General features: G+C 37.1%; 2 protein-coding genes across 3 annotated transcripts in view; both read left to right on the top strand.

The window, feature by feature from the left end:
• LOC137295962 (tyrosine-protein phosphatase non-receptor type 12-like) overlaps nucleotides 1-14962 on the top strand; it is a 146490-nt gene that overhangs the window by 27928 nt on the left and 103600 nt on the right. The window lies entirely within an intron of this gene.
• Nucleotides 4234-14962, top strand: part of LOC137295625 (cAMP-dependent protein kinase type II regulatory subunit-like) — a 41680-nt gene continuing 30951 nt past the window's right edge. Inside the window, exons 1-3 of one of the 2 annotated variants that reach the window (XM_067827076.1) lie at nucleotides 4234-5120; nucleotides 9605-9643; nucleotides 11383-11435. In XM_067827076.1, coding sequence (XP_067683177.1) covers nucleotides 4868-5120; nucleotides 9605-9643; nucleotides 11383-11435 — 345 coding nt within the window. In that variant the 5' untranslated portion in view covers nucleotides 4234-4867. The remainder of the gene's footprint in view (nucleotides 5121-9604; nucleotides 9644-11382; nucleotides 11436-14962) is intronic. The other variant, XM_067827075.1, reaches the window with a different exon arrangement.

Raw genomic sequence — 14962 nt, forward strand, 5'->3', positions numbered from 1 at the left:
ACTCACTTCCATACGTACGCACAGACGATTCAATTTAACACCTGGACTTTTCTACGAAGGTAATGAGACCATCCTCCATGAACAAGTCCCATCGATCAATAATGTAATAACACAACTTATATACAAACGATGTGCGTCACACGGTTCAATAATCTGATGACCGCCTCCAATCGGGGTTATTCAGACATTATGATTACAGCCCCTGTGTTCGATCGAATTGAAGGCTGCCTTCCTATTATTGGAGAAACGAGATTTCACAGTCTAGTGCTCACTGACGTACAGATCTAGACCAGAGTTTACAGGAATAGGTCAGCTCTATGAAATTAGGACAGTCGTTTATACTGCGCATCACATGAGTAGCATTCTTTGAAGGACCTAACACTAATTTGCCAGTGGTTCCCATTTGGGAGGAGACTCCCTTTAAGTCTAAGGGCGACTTCGACCCTTAGTCTGGCCTGTCATACAGACCCTGAAATAAATATACCCAGTACAGCCCAGGCAAGTCAGAATGTCAAGTCAAGTCAAGTTTACATGAACATAGTTTCTGGTTCAAAATGAAAAAGAGGTTTTGGGCTTTTTATTACACTTTATGGATATCATTTGTTAACCGTGTTGTTTCTATTAAATATGTTCATTTCTGATACTAGATATCAGTATAACCTTTTCCGAGACTATGCAACGCTACATGAAAACTATAGGACGACTAGGGAGAAACTCTAGCAAGACTGTGCCTTTCGCATCTGTTTGTCTACTGACTCTACCCCATTTCTGGTGTACCCTTCCCCACCCTTCCGTTTTATTGCTGGAATATTGCGAAACGCGGCACATCTCACTCACTACTTACTCTGCTTTTACTGTATATGCCAATCAATACAGGTTATGATCACCAGTTACATCAATGCTCCACAAAAAGGCACAACTCCAAGACTCACTGCGTGCTGGAGCAGGACGCATAGTCCCTTCAAGTGTGTGCATCAGTCAGCCTAAGTAAAGTTCGCCTCAGTGTATTTCGTTACACTCCACCACTGAGTGTAACGAAAAGTACTGAGGTTAAATTTACTTAGACTGGTGCATCAGTTAAGTTTTACGCCGCTTTCAGCAATATTCCAGCAATATCATGACGGAGAACCTCAGAAATGGCCTTCCCACACTGAACCCATGTGGGGAATCGAACCTGGGTCTTCGGTGTGACGAGCGAACGCTTTAACCAGTAGGCTCCTGTAAGACTTTGTTTCAATAAGGAATTATATCAATTTCAATTTACAGTCTTAGACATCACCAACATTGACACATACAGTGTGATGAAATGGCATCAAAAGTGGATCTACTGGATGATATGTTCCAATATTCCCTTGTCCCAGTCTTTTTTTCAGGGTGTTGTATGTATCAACATGGGGATCTTGAGCAAGATTTCGTATCCAGTGTATATCCTTGACGCACGAAGAAACAACAGGGATGGAGCTATGTAGCGAAAGCATCCTAGTAGTGTTTCAGATCTGCAATACCTTCATTGACAGTCTATCCAATATGCTGTCAAAACTAACGCTGAATACAATAAAAAAATATAGTGAATTTATACAGCACATCAACCCATGCTCAATGCATGCATGCTCTAAAGGCACATATGCATGTGTGGGTACTGAGGGTCATTCTTGAAAGGCAGTATTAAATAAGTAGGTTTTCAGCGGTGACCGGAAAGAAGCAGGAGTTGAAGACTGTCTGAGATTGAACGGCTGCATTCCGTTGTTACATTGAAAGCAATTGGACGTTGTCCATAGTTCACAGATTTCACAGATAGAACTTGCAACAGGTGCTTGTTTTCTGACCGCAGTGATCGAACTTGTTTGTACTCCGTGATCAGCTCACACAGATATTGTGGAGCATCTTCAGTCAGGCATCGATACACATGACACAAGATCTTATAGCTGATTCTATGTCGATTTTCACCCGACGTAGGTCATGTAACATGGGAGTGATGCGTTCGTACTTCCTGCAACTGGAAACTATCGGAGGCGCTGTATTCTGGATGCGTTGTTGGTAAAAGACTTGGGTGCACCGGCAAGGAGGCTGTTACAAGAATCACTCCTGAGTGTTACTAGGGAGAGAATCAGGATGATAAGAGATTCTTCGGTTTGGTACTTTCTGGTGTTGCTGATATTCCTCAACAGAGCGGACTCTGAAGATGTGGCTGACTCCGTGTAATGGAGATATGGCGGTAATGCTAAGACTGAAGTCTGTGCATGTTCTTACGGGACACCGCTGCAATGTGTACAGACCGGAAGTTCTAGCTAGTTATCTAGCTAGCTAGCGAGCGAGCGAGCGAGCTATCTTTCTATCTCCCTGTCCGTCTATATCTGTTGCTTCATGTTTTGTTTGATTAAAGCCGCTACACCAATTTTTATATCTATCTATCTATCGGTCGGTCTGTCTGTCTATCCACACAACGTATACCCATGTTAAATGTACAGACAATAAACTATGATTACATCGAACACGCATATATCGAACTGACAGATATAGCGCACTGTTTCGTCCCAAGGCTTGCAGTATAAAATGTAGATTGGTCAAGTCAAGTTTATTGTACTCAAGGCCTCCGGTCCATATAAAAGGAGCTGCATACGTATACATAACTATAACACATAAAAAAGTGACATTTATGATGACCTATTATATCTCAAGACAAACAGCCTGTTTTACACAGTTTCATTTCTGGAAGTGAGAGTCGAGACAAAGGCTGTTGTTGCGTATTTTGATAGATATCTGTTTGAAATTTATTTTCTCCTAAGATCATCATAATATGCACCTACAAATATATAATGAATTTCATCTTCAATAGATAATGGGCATAAAGGATACATTCTCATATTTTCCTTTCTATAGACAATCTTCTTCCTTTATTAATAATTAAATCTAACTGACCTAGTCGGAACTGAACAGATGTGAGTCTGATACTTCTTGAGGTCCCTTTGAATTCGGTATATCCATAGTTTACTTGATAAAATCAAATTTGTCCATAAGGACCTCTTTGGGAGCTGTTAATCTGACTTACGCGGTTTGTAAACTGTTGGGGAAAAGAAAGTACAAACCAAATGGAACTTGCTATAGGAACAAATAAAATCATTTTCGTTTGTTATTTAACGCCGCACCGAGCAATATGTCAGACGGCCGTCTGTAAATACTCGCATCTGGGCCAGATAATCCACCACACGGCACAGTGGAAGAACCCGGCTGTCTAGTCCTGTCATTGCGAGGATTAAAAATATTTTTTAAAGCAATATAGCAAATTTTGAGATGACCCCCGACTTGAAACGCTTCAGAGTACAATATATCTAAATACGAGGACAGTCCGAGTCCACAAACCATGACACCATCCGGGTCACGTCTTACAATTACCATTGGTTGCTGGCGATCAGTTCCAATCCACAACTGCTGAGATCTCTCTCTCTCTTTCTCTCTCTGCTACTGGGTCGCTGCTGTACGGATGTGAAATGAAAAAGAATAATGATGGATATCTAAATGAACTGATGAATTGGTTCATCAATTGTTGTTTAAGCCGCACTCTGCAATATTCCAGCTGTATGTAAGAAGTAAGAGCAACTTATAATTAGGAGTCTGGATCAGACAAGCCAGTGTTCCGCCATATGGCGGGTTGAATATCCCCGAGTGCGGCGTTAAACAACAAATTTATTTGCCAAATGAAATGTTGTCGTTGTCATAATACAGAAATTTGGGGCCGAAATTTGTTTTATTACATCAATTATCAACACTCTGAAGTGAAAAGATCAAGTTTTGCCAAAAGAACAGATTTGGTCTTATTATCGCCAGTCCGCCTGTTCCCTTGGGGATGTGTTCTTAAAATTTGTGGACCTCCTGTAAAGGGATACATGACACTTTTATGAATAACAGCTTCTTTTATCTTTCTAACAACGTTTCTGAACTTCTTCCTTTCCTTTTATCAGATGAAACATAAAGTGGCTGGAAGCAGATATGAATCGTTGCTAGAAAAAGAAGTAGCTATCCATGAACAGTCATAAATGCACCTTCCTCAGTGCAATTCCTAAATGCCTCCCACTGACGTCTATTGTAGCAGGTTTATGGATCCCCCCTCATTTACAGGTAACCCCGTATACATAGCATTACACAAAATTACATATCCAAAAAAATCCAACGAATATTAATCCCGAGCCTTTAGCCCATTGTCTAAGTTAACATCCTCCGCGCTGACTTCTCTCCACAAGGGGTGTTTGCCGCCCTTAACACGTCGCCTCGCGACAGCTCGAGCAGACGACACATCACAGTCGGTGTGCAATAGGCTCCCAGTCGGGCCCGCTTCCGTCTGATTGGAATATCTCTTACACCTAATATATACGGAATAACTCAGTTCACATCTAGAATCCGTGATTTACATGGAAATATACAAGAAAGACCATTCCCACCAGTGATGCAAAGCTCTACTGTGCCTACATTTCGACTCGCTTTGTGGTATGGATGACTTCCTGTTTGCGCACACTACCAAATGTGGCCTCCGCGAAAAGAAGTAACACCATAGTGAACATTACTGTGCTGTGATATTGCTTGGGTATAAAGTGTTTTCTAGGTCAACGAATATCTGGGTAGAGGATGCACGTTATGCTTTTATTCCTGAAAGTGCGAAAGGTCTATATGCAACCACCTAAACAGCGTAGGAATATGTTGTGGTTTATTGACGTCAAAAAGTTAGCGTAACCTTGGTGTGATTATGCTTAGAGTATGGCATGGAAATTACTGTTATCATCTAACATCTGTCCCGATAATGTGGAATAGGTGAATATTGTGATTTTTCATTCTTTCCGGATTATATACTGCTGGAATATATTGTGCTGACTTCATGATGAATTTCGAAATTCCCGTTGGATTGACAGACTTACTGCAGGAATTTACTGTGGCCGTTCTGCGAGAAAAGCCATCCCCCGCAGACCTTGTGCAGTTTGCCGCAGATTACTTTAATAAATTGAATGACTGCAAAAATGTAGACAAAATAAATGAGAAGCGGGGAGTTCGGTTTGTACAGTCACCAGTGCCAAACCAGTCCGATGAGCACATGCAAACCGATGAAGAGGACGAAGACGATGAACCTATGGGTAGGTTATTTTACATGTGGGGTTCTTTTAAGGTTGCTTAAAGACATATCGTCGCTGAAAATGTTAAGTATGATGTATTTCTTTCAAATCAAAGCGCAAGTTAGGCTTGTTTTCGCCCAGCGAAAATGATCTACGCTGATTTTAAATGGTTTATATGAAATCGGATGTGCTTTGACAGTAGGTGTACAGTACCATGTCTACGAACTTAAAGAGGCCCTGTATGGGCTAGAATACGAGAAGTTGATATGTCAATGTACTATTTTACCTCGGTTTCATTCTTTCTTAAAACTGTTTTCAAGTGAAATTCATTTCAAGCTAATCTGGATTATAGTTTATGATGGAGCTTGTAATTTTACCATTGGATTAATAACAATTAACATCTACCATTATATGTCATTGATATCTATGTTATTCATGCAAAGTGCATTGATAGCTGGAAATCAAAAGGTGTAAGAGTTCCTCCCGCATACCCAGCTTGAAATGTATTCTATTTATTTCATTTTCATTGTAGTAAACCGAAGCTTCTGTGGCCGAACTGATCAATTGAATTTGGATGGAATCAGAATTTATTACAATCAATATAATAATTCTCTGACCTTTACTACTACTCTGTCATCACCATCCTCAATAAAGTTCACGTTCACTATCCCTATTTTTGTTAATATAGACAGAAATATAAAAAAAAAATGAAATTCTACACTTCCTCTGTATCAGTGCTTTTAAAAGAAATTGTATTCTTATTGGTAGACCGTTCCTTTACATGTGATTTAAGTCTCATCATCATGTATTAAAACATCAGATTATGACTTATGCAGTTGGCTGCTGATTAGACATTTTTTAAGGGAAGATAATGGTTGTAATAAATTGACAATAGGAGGAACTGAATCTTTTGTTTTCAAAATGTCAGGTTTTCAAACTAAAGCTGGGTACTAGAGGTCTCCTTTTGTAGTAGTTGATCTAGGGGACGGTTAATCTATAACCATTAACATGTTAACAGGACTGTGGCAAAGACCATGTGACGTTTATGCTTATTTTGAATAAGTGCATTATATATTTTTATGCAAATAGCATTTATCATCTTAAAATCTTGACACCAAAACTCTGCTTGATAACCATTTGCTCACTGCTGTGCAGTTTGGTTAATCACAGAGTACCACTTCATGATGTTGTCATTTACTTTGTCATGGCTATATTTTAGGGTGAAAGCAGTATCGCAAATTTAACTTCCTTGGGTCCAGTCTCTTGGATAAATTTAAAACATCGTAACATGTAATTCTGCTTTAAACACTGCTGCTAATTTTTATTCACATCTGTTCATGTGCTCCTCCAAGGTGTCACATGTGGCACAAGCTCCAGATAGTAATACTTGTCTAAATTGAACAAAGCAAGATGCAGCAATTTATTGCTGTGTGTATAACCATGATAACTGTAGAGAATATATTTCTGTTTTTATTTAATAAATACAGATCTGAAATGACATACAGTGATACACCTAAGCTGAAAGAGCTATGGTGGATACTGTTGGCATACTGTTGTTCTGTTTCATCATGCATATTTACTTGCAAACAGCTCAGAATACATTTTATGGTGCGTATCTGAAGTACTGTTACACTGCATTCATGCACTGTATGATATAGATTCATATCTTTGACTTTACAATAATTTATGGACACCATAACTCATATGCCATGACAAGGGCTCTTGGACTCTACTGTTAGTGTTATGTCAGAGACTGATAAATGTTCAATAATCAGTGATTGATTTCTGAATCAGTCTGTGCTGCTATCTTTTCATGTTATCACCCATATTCATGGATCATCGGCTAGACCTGTCTTCATGTTATCTCCATGAGCATTTTTTATTTAAAACAAATTTCTTTTGATCGTCCATACTTGTATTCATAACACATAGTGAAAAGAATACACCATTACACAACTACTGGAGTCATGTGACTTATTTTCCACTGGAAGAACTTTATTATGTTTTTGCTAGAAGAAGCATATTGTCAGATCTGTGACATATTTACCTGTAGTCCCTTTACTAAAGCATTTGCGATTTTAATGGTGATCAGTGTATTACTTCTTTTGTGTTTAAATCCATTTCATTATTGCTGTTGTATTAGCACTGCAATAGCAGAGTGTTATTCAATATAGTGAAGTATATTTCTCAAAGTAGTACTGGAAGTGGTAGTTGAATCACACCACAATGTTTTCATTACACTAGCACTGACCAAACTACCATTGTAGATACCTTCAAATGAACATTACTTTGCTGAAGTTCATATATTATTATATTATTTTATCATACTGGACATTTGTATAGTGCTGATATCCAGTTCGCCAGTTCCACTGCTTAAGGGCGCTTTGTTTTTCCCCTAATCATTGGATGTCTGCCACAACGGCACATCATATTTTCAATCTCAACTCCTTGCAGAGCATACATCATTAATGGCTTAATTAGACAAAAGATGAGTGATAGTTGATTTGAACTGTGGTAGTCAATGAGTTAGTTCAGGTGGTTGCCCTTATGGTAGTGACTAGTATTATCGATGTATGAAGCAAGAACTTTGCAAACTGTTCCAAGATCAAGCAATGAGTATCTATTACTCTGCGTATTATTATCGTGATACAAGGTTGCAGAATTTGTCCTAATACTGATGCTTTTTGTGTCAAGAGATGTCATGGCATAGATTTTGTGAAAGTTGAAGCTACATCATTGTTTTAGGTACTTTGTTGCCATACTCATGTTCTTTCAGATATGCTGTTAATAATATGCTTCTGTGTTGCTGTCCCTTTTTAATCATGTTAATATGCATTTCCAGTTTGAGTCATGATAAAAGCCGAAAATCTGAAGGTATGTTGTTGTAGTGTTTCCTACTGGAACATTCATAAATATTTTGAGTTGCACCTGCCAAGTATATTAAACCTCCATTCCATCACGTTCATATTCATTACAATATGGAGGACCTGATAAGACCATGTCCTTCTACTTTAGATGTCTCATCCATCGGTTTCATGCATACTTTTACACTCAACTCATCAGTCACAATTCAGGGTATATGGTGTTCACATCAATCTAAATAAGCCTCAACATTTTGAACAGTAACATTACAAGCTGCTGTCACTATTTGTCTGGAGCCTGTGTTTGCTTCTCCCAGTCTTAGTGTTGAACTGTTCAGTTTGGTATGATATTTTCTAAAATCATCAACATGAGCTAGACCCAAATCATGAAAATGTTATGGCAATATTGGAAGTTGACTATTGAGGCTGTTTTCAATTGCAGTATTTGCCCACACTATTAAGGTACTGTTATCATAGTCGTCAGTATTAAAATAGTATTGTGATAGTAGTAAACAATGTTGAAGGATTGATAATTATGCTATAAAGTAGTGTGATTGAAATGAAAAAGTATCACTCACAATCAGACATTTTCCTGCCAATCACTATTCAAATGAAAGGGAAACAACTTTTATCTGAAGTTGTCATTATAATTCTTGCATACAAACAGTTGAGTGGTTTGAAATCATATTCTATTTATTACTGAAAGCTGCTGTTGAAACTTGTGGTTGCTTAGTATGCATACTATTGAAATAATAAGAATGCCATTTACATATTAAAATTCCGATCAATATCATTAGTTTGATTAGAATCATATAATGGAGGTCTGGCCAAAAGGTTTTGTTTAGCTTGTTTCCGTTTCTTAAATTAATTCTGTTTGTTACCGTCAGCCTATGAACTTTATAATAGTTGAAAATTAGGTTTTAAAGAAAGTGGTCCTTGTCAGTATCTTAGTAGTAATGCTACATATCACCTTATGGTGTTTTGAAAATATTAGTGAACATGCTGAAGTCTATATTTGGGTCACATGCTGAATTGAATACATGGTTATGATCATGAAGGTGTTAGATGAGTTTAGCTGCTTCCTTTAGGACTTGACATTCACCTAAATTCCTGAACAAGACCACAGGGCCAGTAACTTTTAAAAATCACTGATCCTTACAGAATCTTACTGGCCCTGCTAAGGGACTCTTAATGTCAGTTTCAAATTTCCACTGGCTTTGTAGAATTTTGTCTTTAGAATTACAAAAATTAAAACTCCCTCCTCATTAAACTTATTCAGTCAGAATCAGACTTTTCAGAAAACATCTAGTAGACTGTCGGTATAGCAGTTTTCAAATTTGCATGGGTCCAGGCAACGTTTAACTAGACCAAGGTCAGTGGGCTAGCATGAATGTCGAGTCCTGCTTTTATGTTGAAGAAATGCTGCAACACAACTAAGGAGTTTAAATGGTCTGTGCGATCTTGAAGCCATGTTCATCATGTACATGTCAACATGGTCAAGTAATGGGTTTCTTTCAGTCAAGACTTGTCATGGCTATTATCTTGTAAGTTACACAGTCTCAGGAAGTGGAAATAGATATGTTCTTCAGATGGTAATTGTATCTGTGCTTGATCCTTTTAACAATGTCTTAATTGTTTTTTCAGAACCTCCTCCCATGTCCCGGTTCCAGAGGAGGAAATCAGGTTAGTAGAGAGGCACACTGCGTGCACTCAGGGCTCGCACTAAAAGAATTGGTTTCTACAAGTGCTCCACAGTGTAGTTTAGTCAGTTGCTGTACATATGTAAGTGTTGATGCATGTGATCAGTTATATTATTGTTAAGCTAGAATAGTTTGTTCTCCTCCTTACAAGGAAAAGGATATTTTGATGGGCCATCACATATTATATGGTAATGTTTTTAATGTGTATTCATTTTGTTGATTACCCCACTTCAGTATGTATTCAAGTTTGTAAAAATGCTAAATATATCTTTAGTTATTACATTTTGGTAGACACCTGAAGTTACATATCTAAAACACCCACAACTCATCTCCATTCTTTGACTTTTTTTCCGAAATAACTAGACCAGAAGAAAGAATCTAGTTCTTATAGCATTTCTGTATTTCAACATATATTCAGTTACCATAGTGGGCAGTGAGTGGGTTGCACATGAGAGAAGCCAAACAAACACATGTTGCACAAGGGTTGACTAACTCTGGCATGACTCCATGATGACATGGGTCAGGAAATATCAGAATTGTGAATTTATTGTAGACACTTCAACAGTAAACGTTTCCTATCTGAAATAAAACCTGCTTGTCCCAAATATTGATTTAGATTGATATTTCTTTCAGATTATCAGTTACCTTCAATTTTACCCCTGACAAGTTTTGTTTGGGCACTGTTGATGAATCAGTTTTTGTACCTCAGTGGCTTTTCAATCAGCAAGTGTGACGTGACTTGCCGGTTTGCAGTATGGTGCAGCATTAGCAACTTGTTACTCTGAACAATCACTCTGAAACATAGTGAAATAAGGACAAGAAAGTAATACCTTGCTGTCAAACTCAAACTCGGCACTTTTCAAAAACCATGTTCAGTATTTTCTATGAGTAATATATCAAAATATATGGGGACTTCTAAGTTTCAAGGTTGTCCCCTGAACAGCTGAAGCTGTTTTTTTTTTCTAGTCTAACAGTCTCACATTACAAGTGGCATTTGAATCTGCACATCTCATCTGCCCTTTTAGTTCCATTAGTACAGGAAATTGATGAGAATGGAACTTTGACGAACTGATGATAAAATCTGCATAAAAGCCATTATCAAATCATCAATAAGTAATCAGATATGGACATTACATTAAAACAAAGTATTTGAGCAGTCACTACATGGATCTAAATGCCAGTGATATTTTGCATTGTCTCTCACTCTGTTCACAATCATTGGTGTAAGTTAGTGCATGTGTTGACGAGTGATCTATCATTGCTCAGTTTTCTATGCAGAGATGTGGTAGAAAAAGCTGATCTTGCGTCCAAAGCACTTATTTGCTCCTATGATCATAATATATAGTCTTCAATTCAAACCCTTATGTGTAAATGGAAAATTAATAAAGACCTGAGTTTCTTTTGACAAAGTGTTAAGACTAATTAATAGTAATTATTTATGTTTATTACTACAGGCATAGACACCATTGGTCAAAATGAACTAACCAAGAGCTTATTTCTAAGTAGTGGCCATGTTTAATCTGTAGATGTTTAAAGAAAACATCGAGTCTTTCTGAAGTTTGACTACTCTCGTCTAAAAGATAAGTGGCAGCATGCCATATGTAGTCTCTATCTGAAATTCTGTTCAAAGCAATGAGTAGCCAAACTCACTTATTCACTCAGAAAGGCTACACTGAGTTATGACGATTATAGTTTTTGAGCTGAATTCATTTCTTTTTGCAGTGTCAGCAGAAGGTTATGATCCTGAAGCAGATGACGACAACTCAGAAGAAAAAGTAAGATTTGATGAGAAGTTGATAGTCCAGCTGAAAATAGGCCTGCTTCAGCCACACTCTACCACTACCTACCACTTTGATTATTGATCCTAGGAAAAGAGCTCCATCCTCGTCAGCACAATCCTTGCTCCAGTACTTTCTTCCTAGTTGCTGTAATCAGGAAATATTCCATCCTTCTGTCAGGACAGCAGTCATCAATTTCAACATGTCCTGTCATTCAGTACCAGACAGTTGGTACAAATTCCTGATGTACAAATTTGAGGGAAATCCATGAAATGGCATAATAATCAATGTTGATGGGATAGATAATTATTTTGTAAGTCGACAGCTTCAGTATTGATTACTTTAAGTGAAATATAATAATATGATTAAGACCTGAGATTTACAGTTGTCAGTATCTGAGAAATGACAGGAGGCGGATGGAATGCTATTCAAGACATGAGTGATATTTTGAACAGTTATCCAATTATTCAGGGTTTGACAGAACTTTGGATATCAAGCAGTCTGAAATACTAACTGACCTATAACATTGTAAGTCGTTGCCTTTACCGCCTATATCTAATTATGCTCACACACCCCACACACATGACCACCCCCACCTACACCCCTCATTCTCAAAAGGCTGTATCTAGGCCTGTGTAGAAATCTGGGTGATATGACATACAACTTCCTATGAATTAATTTACATAAAGTAATTCTCTTGTAAACAGTGTCCTTAAAAGTAACACTAACTCTGTACCAAACATTGTTTATTATATTTGCCTCAACATATTATTCAACATCCTTGTTCATACATTCAGTACATTTTTATCATATTATCATAAGCTTCCATGTTCGGAAATCTCAGGCTTCAGATTAGCTACATTATCATGTTAAAGTATCAGTGTATGATCAACTTGTTGGTATAAAAGCTTTAGGTAACAGGCCAGGGCCTCAGATTATTGACTTATGATTAGCTTGAATTGCTAAAAAGAATTTGCCTCAGCTCTTATTGTTCAAGTAGTTCAGAATAATACATGGGATTTTGTCAAATTCAGATTTGACAATTTTTCTATATCTGTAACAAATTAAAGAACTATCTTAAAGATATTTTGACAGTCAAATGTCAACAATCAATAATTGTTACCATATTTTGTTCAAATAATTCACATTTGAAATAATGAATGTATTGTTCAAGTTAAATGTTCATGAAGTGGCGAGTGTGGATTGGAATTGGATTCTGTTTCTTACCACTTGCTTACTGGCACCAACAGGGGCTTGTTGACCACTTCAGCCATCATTTCTGATGAATAATGTGATAGATATGTATATGAGGAAAGCAGCTTTATCGAGTAGTAATTGATTGAGATCTCTGGTTATCGATATGAATATTCAGGCCATTTCCACCACTGTTAATTGATAAAATTACCTCCCTAGTATTTTGATCATCTCGGCCCATTTGGTGCTCATATGTGTAGCTTTCACTCAGATAAACAAACCAGTGCACTTTCCTCTCTAAACATTCTAAAGATATCAATGAAATGAAAATCAAGTTTTCCTGATCTGACATATTTCATGTTCTGTTTCGGCAGAAGCTGAGACTGGGCTGGGTGCTGCTAATTTCCAGTACTCTTATCATGCTTAATTTTTGGGTGTTGATGTCATCAGCTGTTACATTGACAGAGGAGGCTAGCATTACATTTTACTTGGGGCCACTGTCAGGTGAAAATGATACAAATCGGAATAGAGTGTAAAGAACACAAATACTGACTAACGAATACAAAGAAAAGTCAGCAGTGGATATAATAGTATTATTCTCTATATTCACTGAAACATTTACAAAATGTAATTTTTTTGCTTGTTTTCACCTTGGTAACAGTAACAGCATTAATCTATTGTGACATTGACCAGTGATCACATTATTGTCTGATTAATTATACAACAATTTTTACAAATATTCTGGCTGGTATGGATATATTCTATTTAGCCTATCTTGTTTTGATAAATAACCAATATCATTAAGTAGAAATACTCGTCTATTTAAAAAATGGGACCGCAAATCATGATTAGAATTCAGGGGTATGATTTGATTCACTAAATACACAAATGAATTATAAAGGCCTTAAATTTGATCATTAATATTTAGAAATATGGTATTATCTCTGAAGGGAAATATTTTAGATTATTACTCGACTGTGGAGGAAACTGCCATTTAATACTTTTATGACAGTGGTACAGTAGTGTAGTACCACTAGATGTATGACATCATAATAGTTCACAGATATGATGTCACAATGCTAATGTCGCTGTTGCAATAATACTAAGCCTTGCTTGACTCACAGAAAGCTGAGATTCATCACACTGTAGACAATTTCGTGGCAGTTTGTATCAATTTATGTTGGAGAGTAATAAACATAATACTAAACTCGATTCTTTGAAATACCCTTTTTATTATACTTGTGAAAAATTTAGCATAAAACTTACCAAATCATTAACTCGTTTATTAAAAATGGTATTACATGGAAGGTTGATTTGTATCCTGTATAAATATATATTTATATTGTGAAATTGAAACATGAAGCACAAATCTTTTCAAAGAGAGAGTACCTTTAATAGCTTACTCGTTGCATTTTGTGCAATTTGCCTTTAGATTCAGATGACATCCTGTTTGGAAGAAGGTTGTGGGGAGCTTGTAATCAATATTACATTATTAGTTTGTTTCCTGTTTCCACCAAATAAATGGTGATGATTTATGTGAATTCTCCCTACTATAAATAGCAATTATGATCTCATAGGAATACTCATAGTACTATATGTTGTTGTAATGGCAGCTGCAGCGTAAGTAAAGTCAGTAACATTAGCAGATTATGGTCAATATGTCATCAACAATTTGGCATGTATATAAAGAAATCCTTCTCATAACCTCAATGTTTCGAAATAAAATATTTAGGTTGTAGCAGAGACCATATCGGCTTGTATTATATGGTCTCTAGTTATATCCAAATTATATGTGGAGTAGAAAATGTCTAGGCCCTCAAGTTTGGTCATTGTAAATCAGTGTATCAGACAAAGCTGTACTGATCACCAGATGACAAATGAAATATTTCCATCAGTATCCGAAGACTTAGTGCTATTTAGTTCTGAAGTGCTTATTAGTGCAAAGACTGATAACAGAGTGTGTATTGACAGGTGCCTAGTGACCAGTCGACTTTAATCATGTTAATTGTGTCACGCAGAGGTCAGGTAGATAGTCGTTGCTTGCAGAAAGTCCTATCTGCAGTGAATGTGACCAAACTAAGGTTACAGTGATTAGGCCGTCTATCAGTCAATTTATTTGTTCAGTATAGATTTCTGTTTATTGTGGTAACAAGCAATGTCCCACTGGAAGCTCCACAACCTGAACTGTTATGCTTCTTGAAGCAAAGCAGAATATCAAAAGACTCCATTTACTTGATAGCCATGAGTGAATTCTGTTGTATACAGAGTGCATGATTTGCCGTCTCAGGCTATGATTTTTTGCTGCCATAACATGCAGCTAGCCAGCAGTG

This window comes from Haliotis asinina, chromosome 9, assembly GCF_037392515.1.
Source record: "Haliotis asinina isolate JCU_RB_2024 chromosome 9, JCU_Hal_asi_v2, whole genome shotgun sequence".
NCBI classification, from domain to species: Eukaryota; Metazoa; Mollusca; class Gastropoda; order Lepetellida; family Haliotidae; genus Haliotis; species Haliotis asinina.